We start from the raw sequence: 20725 nt of genomic DNA on the forward strand, positions 1-20725 counted from the left end.
AGTTTTATGGGTTTGTTTAACCAAGTGAAAAACTGTTTGTGTCAGGAAAAAAAAAAGTTAAACTTAGGACTGGAGAGCAGACTCAGTGTGTAAAAGCCTTGCTGTGCAGGTATGAGGACCTGAGTTCAGACCCTCGACACCCACACCAAAGGCAGACACAGTCATCTCATTTCACAGAGAGATGTTGCTCTGCGGTGCTCAGGTCTCCATGGCCCCTGCTAGAGCAAACCTGGCTCCCCTGAGCACAGCCATCATACGTTTGCAATACCAGACACGCAGTTAGGATGTCTGCTATACAGAATTCAGAACAGAAAACATTTACCACTCTCCCATGTCCCAAGTTTCACGGGCACTGATCTAAAGCTAGCCATCTCAAGACTGGCAGCGCTAGGGTTACTGATCAGAGCTGAAAACCTTCCAGGACTAGCTCCAGACTTCGGAGAAGTCATTTAAAGAAATTATTCCTGAGCATGCACATTAATAAAGTCCTGATAATAATTCTCAACTTACTACTTGGTTGTGAGCAATAAATGACAGAATGTAAAAAGACCTCAACCAAGTACCTGCTGTATTGTAAATTCAGAACTCTTTCACAATCTCAAAAAAGAAAAGAAGACATAATAAGGGCACAGAGGCATGCAGGGTCAAATATAATTCCCTAATTGCTAAAGATGGGCAGAGCTGAAGTCAACAAAATTCTATGTATCAGTTGGGATTTAACTTAAATGGCCATTAACGTCGAACCAGACAACACAGCATCGCAGGTTGGCAGCGGCTTCACCAGCCAAGCTTCTCTACAAGCCCTGAGCTGGAGTGTGACCATCCACATCCCTAACCAGCATATGGTTAAGGCAACATCAAAACTGTCTGGGGTTCCAGGAAGTCAGCAGTCAACAGAGTCTTAGCGCACAGACGCAGAGGTGACCGTCACGCCTAAGGACAGCTTCAGGGCCACACATACATGAGACAGAGTCCTAACATAGGAGTTCCTACTTGCCTAGCCATATGCTAATCTACAACTCCATTTCCATGGGACAATGAGAAGCAGATTTGGCAGGCACATAACAACTCTTCTGTACACTTCAATCTTTGCTTTACAACATAAAAATAGAAGGTTTCATTCTATGATCACCCTTTTGTCCTCTCATAATGATAGCTCCTGCTACGCTACCTGGTCACCCCACTAAATCATTACATCAGCTCATGTTCTTAGCCCATCTATGATAAACCAGTTTTTTAATAGCTTCAGAATGATATTCTATATCCATAAAAATCCTATGCTTTAAAGAAAAATCATGGACTGACCAATTAATAACAACATAAATAATATTATATAATACTTATCTAAGTATTAACAATTCCTAACCAACAAATAATACAGAGCACAGTATCATGATCTAAAGTCCCTTCAATTTTCTCTATAAAATGACACAAAAAAACTACATATGCCAAGAGACTCCCATGAAGCAATGATTAGGAACAACACAGATGCACCAACATCACAAGTGGCAATGAGGTGCATAAAGTCACAGCCTGACCCAAGAGTGCAGATAGACAGTGGTCCAGGAGTATCATAATTATGCAAATATGTTCCACCCACTGGCTGTACAAACTTGGGCTCTGAATGTGAATATCCACCAAAGGAGAGCAGGAACTGATCACGGGGACTCTGCTCACACTGGAGAACTGTTACTGTCACTTCAAAAGCAGCACAGTCCCAGCACTGTGAGGGGAAGTGGGCATAAGCTGCCATCCTTAACCCAGACGCTATCTCCAATTGATAACCACTGGCAAAGGGAAAGCACTCTTAAGGGCAGGCCCCATGCCCAGCAGTGGATCCCAACATAAAACAAATTCAGTGGTACCTCGGAAGACTTCCGTCTCAGGATGTTTCGTCTGGGCTGGGTTTGTTTGGTTAGTTTTGTTTTTGTTTTCTCCTTACAGGTCTCTTGCTTTGACATTACAGATTCTGATTTTGTGTTTTGCAGGATTTCTGTGTGTGCAAATGTGTCTGTTTCTTGTGCTTCTTCTTCGGCTTTTTTCCATTGTTTGTTTCTTTCACCCTGTTCTAGTTTGTTTGTCTTTATTTTTATCATTTTTAGCAGTTGATTTGTTTGCTAATGGGGGGTGAGGATATGGGTGGGTAGGAAAATGGGGAGGATCTGGGAGGAGATGGGTGAGGGGAAACCATGAACAGAATATATTGTTTGAATAAATTTTATTATAAACTAAAAGGAAAAATGCAGCAAAGTCTTTAACACAGTGTTCTTTAGGTGAGCCACCTGCTTTTACAGATGCACAAGTGTAGAAATGACCAAACTCAATCATATATTCAAAATTCGTGTTTTATACATCGATATACTCTGACGGTGGTAGAAGGGGACTATGAAAACACACATGGGGGAACCTGGTCATCTGAGAGCATGGAAATAACACGACGTTTCCCACTGCACCATTTACTTGCCTCCTTATTAAACATGAGTGTCTGCTGGGAAAGGAGTGGGGACTGGTGTTTCTCAGTAAGGGCACAAAAGACGGTGGTGCATTGCTCCGGTAATGTGTGTGTGTGTGTGTGTGTGTGTGTGTGTGTGTGTGTGTGTGTGTGTACATATCTATACATATGTATATATATATGTATATATTGTACATTTATGTCAATTCGTAACATTTGTATAAATGGGAGTCAATGTTTTAGTCTCCATTTCTGCATTTAAATACCCATATCACAATATGAAAGTAAGTATTAAGCTATTCACTTTCCCAGTGGGTTACTAAATAATTCTTACATTAGTTTCTGAAATAAAATAGGGGATTATAACCACTTTATGCAAGGAAAATTTGGTACATGGGTCTATCTATGTGCATACACATGTGTGTATATATGTATGTGTGTGTATGCACACATATGGGGTGTATGTAGAGATTTCTCTTTTGCTATAATTATTTTAAACCTAGGTTTAAAAATATAAGTTCAGGGACCCACATCACAGAACAATTAATCTTCAACAAAATTGCCAATATAATTTGGAGAGGTGATCACTTTTTATATGAATGTTCACATAAGCTTTCTCCATAATAACTCCAGAGTGGAGATAACCCAAACCTGTCAATAGATTCATTGATAAGCAAGGGGTAGAAATTGCATGGAAGGTACTAAAATAACTATACTAAAGAGAAGTCAGGCCTTCCACACATATGCTATTTCTACTTATCAAAATTTCTAGAAAATATAAACCAGGTAACTGTCAGACCTGCAGAGACAGCTCAGAAGTGAAGAGTATTTGTTGTGCGAGCCTGAGGGTGGGCACTTGGATCCCCACACCCACTAATAAGCTGGGCATCCTCCTGCACAGGCCTGTAACCCCAGTGTGTACACCTCACACATAGACACACACACACACACACACACACACACACACACACAGAGAGAGAGAGAGAGAGAGTTATAAAACAACTGTTTTATTTATTTATTTATTTATTTATTTATTTATTTATTTATTTATTTATTTATTTTTTTGGTTTTTCGAGACAGGGTTTCTCTGTGTAGCTTTGCGCCTTTCCTGGAACTCACTTGGTAGCCCAGGCTGGCCTCGAACTCACAGAGATCCGCCTGGCTCTGCCTCCCGAGTGCTGGGATTAAAGGTGTGCGCCACCACCGCCCGGCTAAAACAACTGTTTTATAATAAAAGAAAAGCCCAAGTACCATGTTTAAATTAATATGTTCTATTTATGCAGAAGCCACTGAGGAATACTGCTTGCTGGCTTGCTCCTTAACTTGCTTGACTTGCTTCTTACACAACCTGCCCAGGATGGCACCACCTATAGGTAGGCCCTCCCACATCAATCACTAGTCAAAAAAAAAAAAAAAAAAAAAAAAAATGCCTAGGAGCATGTCCACAGGCCAATCTGATGGAGGCAGTTCCTCAGTGATGTTTTCTCTTCTCAGGTGACTCTAGTTTGTATCAATGAAGTTAATGTTGATGAAGTTAGTTAATGAAGACTAACCAGCATGTCTGTTTTCAAAGGGGGATCTTACTGTAATTGTACTTGTTTCTTTATTTGATAGTAGTTTTCTTAAAATGGTTCAGGATGAATGGTGAAAGCTCTCCTCTAAAAAACCAGGATCCATGCTGTCAGGCTTTGCAAGAGACATTTTATAAACCATAAAATAATCGTTCTGGGAAAAACTTTGTAACAACTGCATATGTGAAATCACCATAATCTTCCAAGTTATGTGGAGCAGTTCTTTTCTAGCAAGCACAAAAGCTTTCTCTACTTTTAGTATAAGGAATATAAGAAATTGAAGTTGTGTAGAGCTCAAGAACTTTAACTTCATATTTGTTAATATAATTACTTTTATTTACATATGGAGACATTTTCAGACTGAAAACTGAATTGGCTTATTAGGAGCTAGGAATATAGATCATTGGCATGGTGCTTACTCAGTATGCATGTGGCCTTGGGTTCAATCTACATGACTAAAGAGAAGTAAGTAGATAGATAGATAGATAGATAGATAGATAGATAGATAGATAGATAGATAGATAGATTGTAGTGGGTAGCCATTCCAGCTTTGGTCTGGAAGTTCCAACCCCCATTGAGGCTTCAGTAACTATAAAGCCTATAAAGTGGGGCCAGGAGAGGGCCCTGAAAACCAAAGATCTGGATGTGCCACCTTCTCTTGGTTCCCGGACCCTGGACGCTGGAGGTAGACTAAGCAGAGTTCTCCAGAGAACACCAAAGGACTGCACTACATCTTTCCCAGACCCTGTGACCTACCTATCCCTTCATTTGTAAGTTACGCCACTAATAAACCTCTCCTTTAACTACATGGAGTGGCCTTAATAATTTCACCAATATCTGGTGCCCAATGTGGGGCAAATTCCAAAGGCCTGGGTGGCTCCTGCCCTCAGCTTCCTCCCCAGCTGGCGGGTACCTAAACCCGCCTGCAAAGTTCCATATAACCAAGGAACGCCTACACGGTTCCATTCCTGAAAAAGGGAGCAGCTAGTCCAGTCTCAGTTCCCTAGCTTAGCCCCCAGACCAGCGAAAAACCAGCTGTGAGTGAGGCATTCCCCTCCTCCCTGAGTACAGGCTCCTCTCTGTCTTGGCTCCTGCCTTCAGCTGCCACCAGCCAAGGTTGCCAGCAGGCCCTGCTTTGGAGCTGTACCAACGCCTCCCAATGGCTGAAAAGTGCTACTACATCTCCCCCTTTTATATTGATACAAATATAAAACTATATTTGTTATAAAGTACATATATTTCTACTCTTATTTGAAATATTTGTATATTGATACAAATGTAAATTTATATCTGTCATACTTTATGTATGTTCTACTTCTGTTTAGGATATTCTGTATATTGATATATATTTAAGATTATTGTCATATTGCATATTGCATTATATATTCCTACCTCTGTTATAAATATCTTGTGTATTGTCACAATTTTGAAGTCATCTATCTTTACCATACATTTGCTTATAGACTGTTTACCTTATTTACATGAAGCCTTAGTCCTTAGGTTATTTCGGTAGATAAGACTTATAGATTTATAGTCACCTATGCTTTTCATCTTATAGTTACATTAGTTAAGTTATCCAGATTTACAGATACATAGGTCAGATGGACAGGTAATCTTCAAACACTTCATAGACCTAGAGAATATGGCATTTAAATAACTTAAAATTCTGTTGACATGAGACACAATTGCTCCTGGCAGCACCAATTTGATCCCGAGAGAATGTTGGGCTTCTAAGACATTTCCATTTGGAAGTTTGTCTTCTTGGCACAAAATGGCCTACTGGGCAAAGATCTGCCCTTGCCTCGACTGCTGACAGTATGAATGCTGTCCTTTCTGGACAATTGGGACACAAGGAAAGTGACCACTGTACTCTGCCAAGACAGGGTAAGATGGTCTCTCAGAATTCCTGCTTCTAAAAATGGTCTGTCAGATACTCTGGGCCTATAGCCAATTTGAATGCACCAACAATGCTAAGAAACATTAGGTGACTGTCCAGGCTGCCAGCTGTCTCGGTCTTCTCTTACAAGATTCCCAAAAGTTGCTTACATCCATCTACCATTTCTCAGGTACCATTATATTCCTTCTCAGGTCTTTGATGGGAGTGAAGACTAGCAGTTATAGTCACAACTTTGTGTGTGTGTGTGTGTGTGTACAAAGTATCTTAGATAGAACATATTAAGTATTAGATTCAGGTTCTTTAGGATAGGACACCTTTTGGAATGATCTTTGTAACATACCATTTACCTAGAAGCTCTAGACTTCTCTGGATTTTAGTATGTGTTTCTTGCTTGATATTGTTCACATTGATTGTAGTTCCATCTTATCTAGGTCATTATCCCTCATTACTCCTGGACAATATTTGATAACCATTCCTTTGTATATAGTCTTGTATTAGGTTAGAACCTTCTTATTTAGACAAAAAGGGAGAGATGTAGTAGGTAGCCATTCCAGCTTTGGTCTGGAAGTTCCAACCCCCATTGAGTCTTCAGTAATTATGCCTATAAAGTGGGGCCAGGAGAGGGCCCTGAAAACCGAAGATCCGGATGTGCCATCTTGGTTCCCGGACCTGGACGCTGGAGGTAGACTGAGCAAAGTTCTCCAGAGAACACCACTGGACTGCGCTATGTCTTTCCCAGACCCTGTGACCTACCTATCCCTTCATTTGTAAGTTATACCACTAAATAAACCTCCCTTTTAACTACGTGGAGTGGTCTTAATAATTTCACCAATAATAGATAGATAGATGATAGATAATGGATAGATAGATGGATAGATAGATAGATAGATAGATAGATGGATAAATTTCGTATGTCCATATACTTTTTATGTTTACAGAGAACACTTCATACATTCTTAAACATATCAAGTGGCATACACTTCACTTTTAAAATATCCTTCTATTCACTGTCACTTCTTTAAGGTGGTAAATCAAAGACAAACCCATATTTACAGCTTCAGCAAGAGTAAAACTGATTAAAGACATATCTCAGCCTTCACACTCTTTGGAAAACCCGTGTGTGCAGAGAGAGACAGCTGTAGGTGGTGAAAGATGTGAATTCTGAGGGAGATGTCTGAGTTGCCAGGAACTTGTTACTGTCTAGAGGCTTTGATTTGATTAAACAAGAGGAAATGAAGGGAGTCACAGAGAGATTAACACCAAGCCTAGGCCATGCATCAGCCTTCCCCGGGACAAAATACTGCTGAGTGGAAGAGCCTGACCTTTGTGCAGCTTGGACCTTTCTGGCAAAACACTATGTGGTGCAATGGGAGCAGATGCACCGGAAGTGGCCTCACCAGAGGAGTGGTGTGGTTCATTACACAGAATTAAAACTGAAGCAAAGTCAATAGGAAAAGACATGCTAGCTCTTGGGATGTGATGGGTCCATTATGCTTCTTGATGACATATATTACCCAAAGGCACTTACAAAACTGAGGAAACATGTTAAATTGGGGATTATCAGAACATGTCTTAAGTAGGTCAAATTTTGAAGCAAAAATGGCTTCAAATGTTATACAGCAATTCACACACACACACACACACACACACACACACACACACACACACACAGAACAAAGGGGGAAAATACTCTTAGGGAGCTATATTGCCAAGGTGCTAGTTACTTTTTAAAATAATTTTTTAACTCTTCTTTTGCATAAACATGAATGCAGCACTTTAAGATGCAGTCACACACCTGAGGTTTTCTGCCCTTTCACTGTGTCTCAACTTCAATAACAGGCTCGATATTAATCACACAAATATCATTATTCATTTGGAAACTAGAAAAGTTGGTTCCAAAAATGCTTTAATCTAACTTAATGTTTTCAGCTGAGTCTATCCTAATCCTAATTCAAAATATAAAATATTCCTGTCTAATTGTTGAAATCTTCATTTTGTGACAATTACGAAATCCTAATATCACACTTTAAGCAAAATGTCGTGATTTTCTCATAGATAAGTCTGTTATTACAGATTTACCATTTGTTTCTATGATTTCATATGGGATAATTAAGACAACAACCAATGGTAGGATGCATGTGACAGTGGCCTATGTACCAATGTGGTCACAATAAGCACTATCTTAAGGATAAAATTGAGCACAGCTTAATTTTTAAATATCAGCTACATTAAAACTAAACACTCATTTTTGAGAAAAACATAAAATAAGAATACAGAAATATGGGCCTAATATATATAAAACCATTTATGAATTTGAGTGTGGATCACGGAAGTATTTGTGGAAATGATACCACCCGTTCCACTTCATCTGCCATGTTACCTGAGGAGTCCACCAGAAGGCCCCACACTAGGTTCAGGCAATGAGGTGCCCACTGAAGCTGCCATCTGGGAGTGAATACATTAGACCAATAATAGCACATTGTGAATTACTGCTAATAATACAGATGACACATTTGCATTAGTAACTAGTGGGACTCTAGAAAAGGAAACATCGGAACAGAGCTCTAAATGGGGTCCAAGAGAGGAGCAGAGTGTAGCCCTCATCAGGAAGACGTCATCAGGTGGGAAGCAGGCTCAGGATATCAAATGGAGGTGCTCAAGAGGGGAAAGTTATTTAAGTAAGTTTATATATTGAGCTCCATTAACTCTTCCTTTCATGAATGGGAAGATTTAGAACCAAGAACAAAAATGACAAGATCAGGAAACAGACTTCTCTCACATCACAGTTATACCAAGCACTGGTGTGACTTTGACATGAAGTCCTACCATGATTCCAGTCCATCATTTTTTATATATATATATATATATATATATATATATATATATATATATATATGCATATTTATCATCACAGAACCCCCAGCCTAATGTGAACGCTAGGCTACTACTATGTAATGACAATTCCTGCCTTGGGGATGAGTTTCACGGGACATTTTTTATAATTATTCAATCAAACACATTAGCTACATCAAGAATTTTATAATAAAATGAAAAAAAATAGGGAATGGAAGATCTTTCTACATTTTAAGAAAATGAATCTAATAAGTTTTAAAATTGTTTTTACTACAGAAACTTCCCTAATATTCACTACAGAATAGGAACTAACTATCCATAAAATGTGCAGTTCCCATGTAAGATGTCTCACAGCCATCAGGTGAAGCACCGCCCTCTATTTATAACCAGTTAGGTGAATCCTGTTGAAAATTAATCCTAGGGAATTAGCTCATGTGTTTATTGATGACTTTCACTTACTGATTTCTCAAAGAAGGATCAAAAAGAAAACCAAATTGAAAGAACACTTTGTGGGACCAAGAGATTGTTGTCGAAGTATCTGCCTTGCAAACACAAAGGACCTGAGTTCAATCACCAGACCATGTTTTAAAAATGCTTGGCATGTTGGCTTCTGTTCAGGGAGGCAAGACAGGTAGATCACTAGTGTCCACTGGCATGCCAGCCTAACTTACTTGGTGAACTCAAAGTCAGTTAGAACCTTTTCTCAAATTAAAGTGGACTGCCCCAAGCACTAACACCTTAGGCCATGCTTCGGTTCCCACAACTCTGCATATGTGTGCACACATGCATGAGCATGTGCATACACACAGAGAAAGAGAGGTAAGAGACAGACAGACAGACAGACAGACAGAGATCACTCTACACTATGAAAACCTGTAGGTAGACCCTGGAAAGGTCATTAAGATCTCCTACTCCTGTATACACAGCTTCTGAGGACGATCTACCACCACCAATGCCTTACACTGGCACCGAGTAGATATGTGCCATATTCTGTGTCTGGACTACTCAGCCCTGGCACTGTAGGCATTGGCGGCCAAATATTCCGAGGGAGCAGAAAGCTGCCATACACATTGTAGGATGCTCCTCGACATCTCTGGCCTTAGCTAGCAAATGCCAATAACATACCTCTTTCCTGTTTTGTGACAATCAAAATAGCCTCGGCCACTGTCAAATGTGTCCCAGGGGACATAACTGAACAGTCTGTATCTAGCAGCCTTGACATGTGGAAATGCAGTTATGAAGAACGTGCTGGCTACAAGCGTTTTCTACTTTGGGGAAGTAAATCTAGGACAACATAAACAGTTTACTTTCATTTCCTTGAATATCATGCACTTTATGAAAATAGAAATAAAAGCATAAATATGCCACTTAAGGAATCATTATGGCTCTTTCTTGTACTCACATCTTCATGCAGTTAGTCAGTCATAAAATTCTTAGTTTATCCAAACAATATAATTGTAAAGGACCTGCATGTTCTGCCTTTTTACTTCATGGCAACGAGATTCTTGTGAACAATCCCTTTATGGTTCTTGAAAGCATATTAGTTCTTTATGCAAAGTAGGTAGCTATTCCTTGTCTTGACTGTGCTTTCTCTCAGTTTCCTCTGCAGTCACAGCTTTCTGGATTTCACTTTTATCTGGCCATTATTTATCCTGATTGGCTGCTTCTCCACTACTTATCTTATAAGTTTTGGGAGTTTCCAGAGTTGAGCTTGGGGCCCTTGGCATTTCTTGTAATATGCCATTTCCCTGGGTGATCATCTCCCTGACTTCACGGACCATGTCAGCTGCCGTATCCCCTTGAAAGTTTCAGAAGCATTTCATGTGACTGCCTCAGCCTGCTCTGATTTACACCATCTCTGATGTGCGTTTCACATGAAGTCATAACTGACATTCCCTTGCTCGTTTCCCCTGGCAGTTCTTTATCCTACCATACTTGTAATGGGAGGGTCTTCACTGCCACTGTCCTTGATGTTTCACTCAGTCCAGACCACAGTCATTTCCGAACTAGGCTACAGATTCCTAATGCGTTTCTGCACATCAACTCTTACGCCTTGTGAATCTATTCTTTCCTCTAACTCATTCTGAGTGTGTAAACTTTTCAATTCCTTCTAGCTGCACTTGGGCAATTTGCAGCTCCTAACATAACCCACTAGCCTTTGCACAATCCAGACTCTGCCAATACCTGTAAGTAACTCCCCTTTCACGCTCTCAACTGCGCTGACCTTTTCTACTGTTTCTCGTCATACTTTAACAAAACATTTTATTTCTAAAGGAAAGTGACACAAAAACATGGAGAAATATTTTAAATTGTGATGTAAAATCAAGATTGGGAACACGAGTGCCCCAGTACTCGGTAATCCAGTGGGTGACCAAGCCCTTCAAAAATTACATGAACACACAACAAAATAGGCACTGATAAGCAGAATGGCACTTCTGTCTCTAAACGCAGAAGGCTGAGCAGCTTCCAAGCCTGGAGCTAGTTTACACACTGTGAATTATGCATTCTTCTGAGATAAAGACACTGTAGATAAAAAAAATAAAAGGAGAGAAAGCAGACGAAAGAGCAATTGCAGAAGATGGTTCACAGTTGGCAGAACGAGGGAGCCTGTGCTTGCTCCAGGTTCTGAGGGATGCTCAAAGTCCCATACTCCACCCCACTTCTCCTTCAGTCTCTCCCCGCCCTCCCTCCCCTCCCTCCCCTCCCTCTCCCTCCCCTCCAGTAATCCCCCTCCCTCTCCTCTTCCCCTCCCCCTCCATCTCCCTCCCCTCCCCTCCATCTCCCTACTTGCTTCCCTTGTCCCCCCAAAAGGGGCTTTCTCTGTGAAAAAAAGATTTCAAAATCCTTCTAGCAGTCACAAAGACAAAGTGCACCTGAGTTGATCAAGTTGACAAAAGTTCTTTGGACAATGATAGAAAAAATAAGGAAAAATGGAAGAGTGTATGTTATACCAGGTAGTCTGATAAAAGACAAGTCATCATTTTTAACATTTGCATTTTCAGCTCCCATCCCAAGGTAGTCCCTTTCAGTAAAGGGGAGGGGGAAATGAAAGCAATGTTGCTTTGTTGGAGGGAAAATTTTCCCCAAAGTTGTGAAATTCACCTCTCCCTTCATTTGCACGTTCAGTCCTCGTTTTGCAGTTGCAGCAGTAATCTAGAAGAAAAGTAGTGAAAACCAACGCCAGGTTCCTAAACTGTCCGACTGTGCTCGGCCCAGTTCTCTCCAGCGCCTTCCCCAAGACCCAGCCGGTTGCTCTTCCTGCGGTCATCATCAGTGCTTACCATTTGTTTTACAGCGGCGCTCGCTGCATATTCTACAGACTAACTTAGATGAATGTCACCCTCCCTCTGCACAAACTCAAGTGAGACAAATGGCCATGAAACAGCACCTACCACTGAGGCATGGCTAATCTACTGCAAGAACACTTCTGGCTTCCCCTCTTGGCTCAAAACTTATTTCGCTACAGTGGCGCCTCTGCCACACCAGTCTTCATTATTTGTCAGGGTCTGTGACACATTTCCAGACTGTAATTAGGCAGTATAAAAATTCACTCTGGGAAAAAATTATTGTCAGAAGAAAGTCTTTTCCGTGCACTTCATGCTAAAAGATTACTGATAATTCTCTCATTCAGGAAGACTAAGAGCAGAACCTTGCATGCGATCTGACCATACATATTTGAAACAACGTGTTTTTTTATAGGCAAATGCTCTAAGTTGTGAAATCAGACAGACATGGAAAAAATCTGCTGTGTCTAACTAATCATAAACAAGTTACTCCATCTCCCTGTGTATATAAAGACATTTATAATGAGTATCATAGAGAGATATTAGAGGTATCAAACCAGAACAATCACACAGTGCAGTGTCAGCCTATCCTAACCTCACAATACATGCCTGATAAAGAGTGAAAGGTACAGAGAACACCCACACCTCCCAGTTTATTACCAGCCCCAGCATTCCATCTCTGTCATTCCAACTGAAAAGAGTTATTTTGTCAGTCTGCAGTACCAGAAGAAAACCTGGGCAGCCTGGAGACACTTCCTCAAGGCAAAGAAAAGAGAAAAAAAGCTAAGCTAGAGGCAGAGTCCCGGGTAAAGCAGAGCCCTTCATTCCTAGTACATCCCTCCCGACAGGGGTCAGAAGGCCCTGGAAGGTGTGCCTGCACTCTAGTCTGCTATCCCTGGCTCTGGGAGTTTCCACAGGTCTCTGTTGCCTCTCCTCCTGTAGGAGATGAGCAAGGCGAGCTCTGACTGCTCATCTTCAGACAGCTGGAAAGACAGCTGGAGGGGAGAGGGCTGTGGCAAGGGGAAAGTATTCTTAGGGCCCAGACCAAGACTTCTCACGGAAATGTCGTTCGTGTGCCTCTATCAAATAATTAGAAGGTGAATAACCTTCAGAACAGCGAAGCATGCAGAAACAGACCCAACCTCACCTCACTGTAATAATTTCAGGTAACAGCGTGTGGGACCAACACCTTGTTTTAGCAGCTTTCCCTGGCTGTTTGCCCTCTCCCTTGGGAGACGGGTATTATTGTCTTCATTTGAGGTGAGGAAACTCAGGCATGAAAACTTAAAAACTTCTCAGGCACACCATCCATAATGAAACCAAAACTTTGCTGAAATAGGTCAAGTCCCAGAAAATATCATCTTATGTCCCATCCCCACTCACTCATTCACTAGACCTCAGAAGTCTACATTCCCATCAGTCATCATTCAATCCTCTACCCTAACGGTCTCCAAAATTGAAAATAATGATTTGGCCTGACCATTTAGGGAATTTTAGGCCTCTCTCACTTAATGCTTACAAGGGACAAATTTCAAAATACCACAACCCCACAACACCAAGTGGGGGCACACTACAGCGGACACAGGAAACAACACAGGAGTCGGACAGTGGGCACGAGGAACCGTGTGCTATGCACTGCATGTTTATTTGACACTATCAAAGAGATGAAAGCAATGGAACATTTCAACCCAAAAAGGAGGCAACTGAAGACCTTCGGCTGCTTCAGGTCGGAGGGACATCAGGCTCTGTAGGCGATGCCTCTGATGGCCAGAGTGGGATCCCGATATGATAACACATAAGCTTCCTGATGGAAGCTTTCACTCTAGAACTGTCTCCCAGTCTGGAACAGTAGAGACTTCCCCAGAGCTGAATTCTCACTCACTTCTGTCACTGCTGTTGATCAGAATCCCTTTTGTTTCCCTCGTTACAGATTTATCTTCCCACAGCCTACAGATTAGTAAAGACTATTTGCAAAGGGAAGCTTAGAGAAACCCAGCAGGATACCCTTTTGATGGTTCTCTTAAAAACTTAAAGACACTCACCCGTTGTGTTGTGCATCCCCTCTTTGCCAAAGTGTGCTGTGGTTTCGAAAACGAGCCCAGTCCTTCTGAAGCTTTCTGTGTCCGTTATGATATTAAAGAGCCACAAGGAAGGGAAGTGGTTAGGCAACTTGCTAATTTTGTCACACACACCCCCCCCACACACACACACCCCTTAAACAGTACCTGACGCTACAGAAATCAGTGTTTCAGTCTGTTTCCCTGCCACAGCACGGCCAGGAGCAGAGGGAGGGACGCTATCTGGTTTGTAGCACAAGACACTCAATGAATGAACATCTTATTACTATTAATAAGAAGCCCCATAGATGCCAGAAAGCAGTGATTCAACAAAATGAAGAGGAGGAAAGAGAATGGCTGTCAGCTCGTACTCCTGCAAACGCGGCATGGGTGGGAAGGAGGTGATTTTACTGCAATCAGAGGACGTGTGGGAAGTGGCTGGTGTTTCATTTGTTGATAAATTATTCTGCCCTGGAATGGAGCCAGTTTACCGGATATAGAAACTTCCACAACTTGGGGCCCTGGCTCAAACCACTCTTCCTCTGGAGCTTAGTAATTAACAGACAGGACAAAGTAGAAAATGTGTGCCTCTGGATAAGGGAAAATTAAACACTCTGGAGGGGCAGCTAGGAACTATGTCCTAGAAGGAAAATTCTGTAAGAAATTAGCAGAAATTACATAACCAGAGATGGATTTTAATGAAATAAAATGCTTTTGATGTTTCTACCCAACTCCGAAAGACTACAAGAAGTATAAAACACTGTCACCCCAGAGCCCTACATCAGGCAATTTCCTGAGCTACTTAAATGGCTGGTATTTGAACTAAACCTGAAGTGTTCACTTTGAAGTCTATTTCCCACCATAGCTAAGGATTATGGAATTAGAAGAAGAGAAGGTCTGAAAAACCAAATCATCCGGAAGGCTCATTAACCCCTTGCCATAGTTTGACTGAGAATGCATTTCCTCAGAGAAGTTCTGACAGATTATAATCACATGAAATGACAATGTCAAAAATCCCGCGCTGAGGCAGCCGAGGAAAGGAGTTCTTACCCCCACCCTTCCTACTCTTCCTCAACTCAGTATTTCTAACCAAATAAACAAGGAAAAGAAATAAACAGCATGGAGACTACTGCATCCATTCATTTCCCACTACATAAGCCCGTTTTCTACTTAGATCACATAAGTGAAATGTCAGCAGCGCCCTAGTCTGGGATATCACATACCTTGTCTTCTGAGAAGGAACAACAGTAAAATTCTGAGGACCCCATCCCAACTCCCCATCTATACTTGTCAGGGTTTAAGGTGGAAAGAAATTCCTAAGACCTCCACACATGCCCAACACAACCATGTGGCATCTGTTCCTCTCACCATATGCCTCCCTTATCTCTTCCTCTTTCGAATCCTTCACAACCTCCTCAGACTACCAGGGTCTGCAGGAACAGAGCCCCTTCTAGAAGCTTCATTCCAAAATGCCTGCTCATCCCTGTCTGAGACCTTATATAATCCTCTCTGTCCAGCCATAAGTTATTTCCATGTGACATCTTCCTAGAAGACTGAGGCCTCTTCAGGGTAGAGGACTGCCCTTGATGCCCACCGAGAGCCAGCTTTAAACTTTAAAAGAAATCAAAGCTCTACTTACAAATAAGTGTTTTGAGAAACCTCTTCATGCTCCTAAAATGAAACCCATAGATTATACAATCACGAACTACATAGTGTAATTTAAAAAATAATATATTAGAATGCTTTCAGGAATAAGTAGTTAAACACTGAAGAATTCTTCAGGCGCTTGACCTGTCACCAATGAGTAAGCTGTATTGAAGTAAAAAGAAGCCAGTTCTTGCAAAAAGGTGAGAAACTAAAAAGCTGGAAGGTTTTGACATTTCTTAGATATTAGAACAAAAAGCAGCAGGACTCAAATAATGAGCAATAAAACAGAGCTATAAGTACATGATAAAATACATGGAAAATACGGTCAACGTAAGTCCACAGAGCAGTCAAGATAAACCATGGACTATACAGGGACTGGGACGATGGCTCAGTTGTTAAGAGCTCTGAATGCTTTCCCAGAGGACCTGTTCAATCCCAGCACTCACAGGGCAGCTCACAACTGTCTCTGACTCCAGTCCAGGGAGACCTGTTGCCCTCTTCTGGCCTCAGTAGGCACCAGACATAAGCATGTTACACAGATATACATGCAGACAAAACACCCATAAACATATAAACAAATAAATATGGATATAAAAGTAAGCATGGAGATTTTTTTTCATAACAGGTTCTGAGAACTGTTGCTCATTCGTAAAGACTGTAAAGAAGTCTTGGCTTTCTTTCTTTATATATTGAACTAGGGCACTACAAGCACACAGATAAAGCTGTGATATGTTGATTACTCAAGCACCATCAGCAAAACTGGGGTCAGTGATATGGTTGTCAAATCACTGGAGAATCCATAGCAAACCTTCAAACAAGAAAATAGGACCATTACCTGGAATTATATGGCTGCCATTGTCCTTAGGTTACCCTAAGAAAATCATTCTCTTTTCAAACCCTTTAAACCTGAGATCCTGCAAGATCATCAAGAGTGAAGGAGGCCCGGCGGTGGTGGTGCACGCCTTTAATCCCAGCACTCGGGAAGCAGAGGCAGGTGGATCTCTGTGAGTTTGAGGCCAGCCTGGTCTACAGAGCGAGATTCAGGACAGGCACCAAAGCTACACAGAGAAACCCTGTCTCAAAAAAAAAACAAAAACAAAAACAACACAAAACAAAACAAAACAAAACAAAACAAACAAACAAACAAAAAAAAACACCAAAAAATAGTGAAGGAGACCAGGAAAGTTAGAGGATGATGAAGGGCATGTGTGCCAGCTATCAAAGCTCCCCTGTGAGGATTGTGAGGATACAGGGAATGGTGGATCCCAGCAGCAAAGACTTTCTTGTCTTGTAAACCCCTGTATTCTATGGTAGATTCATTTTTTTTTTTCTCAGCAGATTGAGGCTTCTTCAAGGTATAAAAAGTTTGTCTTCAGCCTGACAGGATCTTTTTATTTATTTATTTATTTTTCCTTATTAAGAAATTTTCTACTCACTCCTCATGCTATCCACAGACCCCCCTCCTCTCTCCTCCCTCCTCCCACCTCCCAGCCCTCTTTCCCAAGCCACCCCACATCCCCACATCCCCCAAATCGAGGTCTCCCATGGGGGTTCAGCAGAGCCCAGCACACTGAGCCTAGGCAGGTCCAAGCCCCTTCCCACTGCACCAAGGCTGTGAAAGGTGTCACACCACAGGCACCAGATTCCCAGAAGCCTGCCCATGCACCAGGGACAGATCCCGATCCCCCTGCCTGGGTGCCACCCAAACAGTTTGAGCCAAACAATCGTCTTCGATGTCCAGAGGGCCTAGTCCAGTCCCATGGGGGCTCCACAGCCACCAATCTACAGTTCACGGGCTTCCACTAGTGTGGCCGGTCATCTCTGCACATCCTCCCATCATCATCTCGACATCCCTTGCCTGCAGTATCTCTCCTCTTTCTCATCAATTGGATTCCCGGAACTCAGCCTGGTGCCTGGCAGTGGATCTCTGTATCTGCCTCCATCTGGCCTGACAGGATCTTTAACCTATGTACTGACTCTTCAATTGAAAAATATGTTCAACAATAAAATGAGTAATATCAAGGCTGTGGAGAGAGCTATTTGGGAGCCCGGGGACATGATTTTGATCCACAGGAGTCACATTTGAAAAGTAAAAATAAAAAAGGAAGGTTGGGACAATGGTACAGGTTTATAAACTTAGCACTGAGGATACTGTGACAGGCAGATCCGTGGAGCCAACTAGCCTAAAGTATCTGGCAAGTTCCAAGCTAGCAAGAGACTGTCTCAAAAACAATGTGGCTATCATCTGAAGGACAATACTTAACACTGAGCTCTGCCATCCATGTGCATGCAATATGTGTCCCTGTATACACACACACACACACACACACACACACAATAAAAGACATCTGCCTATTACTCACTATAACAAGCAGATGACCACACACTGTGATCTCATTGTGTAAAAACTATATAAAAATTATATTTTCAAAACTCAAGTCCAAGTGGATCAAAGACCTAAACATAAATCCAGTTACACTAAACTTAATAGAAAAGAAAATAGGAAGCACTCTTGAACGCATTGGCACTGGAGACCATTTCCTAAATAAAACACCGACAGCACAGACCCTGAGCACAACAATTAATAAATGGGACCTCTCGAAATTGAGAAGCTTTTGCAGGGCAAAAGACACAGTCAATAAGACAAAAAGACAGCCAACAGAATGGGAAAAGATCTTCACCAACCCCACATCTGACAGAGGATTGATCTCCACAATATATAAAGAACTCAAGAAACTAGACATCAAAGCACTGAACAGTCCAATTAAAAAATGGGCTAAAGAGCTAAACAGAGAATTCACAAAACAAGAACTACAAATGGCTGAAAGACATTTAAAGAAATGCTCAACATCCTTAATCATCAGAGAAATGCAAATCAAAACGACTCTGAGATACCACCTTACACCTGTTAGAATGGCTAAGATCAAAAACACCAATGACAACCAATGTTGGAGAGGATGTGGAGCAAAGGGAACACTCCTCCACTGTTGGTGGGAATGTAAACTTGTACAACCACTGTGGAAATCAGTATGGCGGTTTCTCAGAAAATTAGGAATCGAACTACCTCAAGACCCAGCCATACCACTCTTGGGCATATACCCAAAGAATGCTGATACATACCATAAAGATACACGCTCATCTATGTTCATAGCAGCACTATTTGTAATAGCCAGAACCTGGAAACAGCCTAGATGCCCATCAACGGAAGAATGGATGAAAAAAATGTGGTACATATACACAATGGAGTACTACTCAGCAGAGAAAAACAATGAAAGCATGAAATTTGCAGGCAAATGGATGGAACTAGAAAAAATCATCCTGAGTGAGGTAACCCAAACCCAGAAAGACAGTTATGGTATGTACTCACTCATTGGTGGATTCTAGATATAAAATGAACAATCAGACCACAACCCATAGAACCATAAAGGCTATATATATATATAGCATGGAGGTCCCTAGGACGACTGTGGCTTATAATAAATTTCAGTTTTACTCAATTATTGAAAAAAAATAGCCAAATGAATAGAAACACATGAACTATGAACCAAAGGCTGAGGGGCTCCCAGCTGGATCAGGCCCTCTGAATAGGTGAGACAGTTAACTGGCTTGATCAGTTTGGGAGGCATCTAGGCAGTGGGACCAAGTCCTGTGCTCAATGCATGAATTGGCTGTTTGAAACCAGGAACTTATGCAGGGACACTTGGCTTAGTCTGGGAGGAAGGGACTGGACCTCCCTGGACTGAGTCTACCAAGTTGATCACAGTCCTCGGGGAGGACTTGTCCTGGAGGAGGTGGGAATGGAGGGTGGGCTGGGGGTAAGGGGAGGGCGTGGGAGGGGGGAGAATAGGGGAACCCATGGCTGATATGTAGAATTGAATGGTATTGTAAAATAAAAAATATATATCACAAAAAAAAAAAAAAATTATATTTTAAAAGGATTCTACAGTCCCAACCATCATGTTTACAGGAAATCTCTATTAATATATTGTTTCCCATCTTCTTTTCACCTTTCAGTATACTCTAACTTTTCAAACTTAATTCTTAAGGTTTTAATTAAGAATTAAGCAACAAAGTACATTTTGAGTTAAGAACTAAAGAGAAGGGAGGTATAAATTTTCTTTGAATACGTTTATAAGCGACCACAGTTAAAATGAACAAACAATATTCTTCTCAAATATTCATCTATGCTGTGTTTCAAATACAGATGAAAGACCAGTGAAGCTCCCAGCCAATAAGAAGAGGTTCACATCCAAGGAAAAACATCCATTGCCTATGTTTCCTAACTTACTACTTCATGTACACTATACAAGTGTAATTAATTCCACAGACAACACTAAAATAATTGTGTTTTTAAAACAAAACCATTAAAAAACTGAAAAAATAAAATTCCCTATGAGCTAATAATGATGGTAGCAATAATAAGTATTAACATTATGATAATGAAGTTAGCCTTTACAATGAAGATGTTTTGGAAATTTAATTACTTTTTTTCCTATTTACTAATTTAATATTAGAAGCTGAGTCATGTTTGAGTTCAATTAAGTTGGTTTATTAACTTCCTCTAAAGCTAAAAGAATGCTGCAGAAAACATCTCTTATAAAACAGTCTTATCCTTTTCTCTACAAAAATCTTAGACCATACTTTATTTCTGTTAAAAAACCTTTCCCCAAAATTGAAATTTTAATTAGAAATGTGGCAAAACTGATCATCACAGGTACCAAACATGACATCATAAGAAAAGCCTACACCTTTAAAATTCACATGTAACAAAGACATTTAAAATGCATAATCAATAGATACTTCAAATTCTATAATGACTATTGATTTTTTTTCAATTTGGAAATGTGTACACTTAGAAAAATGGAACACTAAGATAATTGTATGGAATGATGGTGTAACTTGGAAGAGTGCTTTGTGCTTTTCTGCAAGGAGTAGAAATGTGCAGGGTACTGATTTTGAAAGGA

At 41.0% G+C, this 20725-nt stretch overlaps 1 protein-coding gene across 16 annotated transcripts in view; it reads right to left on the reverse strand.

The window, feature by feature from the left end:
• Positions 1-20725, reverse strand: part of Hdac9 (histone deacetylase 9) — an 848903-nt gene that overhangs the window by 645393 nt on the left and 182785 nt on the right. The window contains exons 1-2 of one of the 16 annotated variants that reach the window (XM_037210960.1): positions 14283-16212; positions 14100-14174 (exon numbers count right to left, since the gene is read on the reverse strand). The exons of 14 other annotated variants lie outside the window; for them this stretch is intronic. In XM_037210960.1, the coding sequence (XP_037066855.1) occupies positions 14100-14115 (16 nt within the window). In that variant the 5' untranslated portion in view covers positions 14116-14174; positions 14283-16212. Of the gene's footprint in view, positions 1-14099; positions 16213-20725 lie in introns of those variants that run through there. One more of the 16 variants, XM_028878437.2, reaches the window with a different exon arrangement.

This window comes from Peromyscus leucopus, chromosome 14 (assembly GCF_004664715.2).
Source record: "Peromyscus leucopus breed LL Stock chromosome 14, UCI_PerLeu_2.1, whole genome shotgun sequence".
Taxonomy (NCBI): domain Eukaryota; kingdom Metazoa; phylum Chordata; class Mammalia; order Rodentia; family Cricetidae; genus Peromyscus; species Peromyscus leucopus.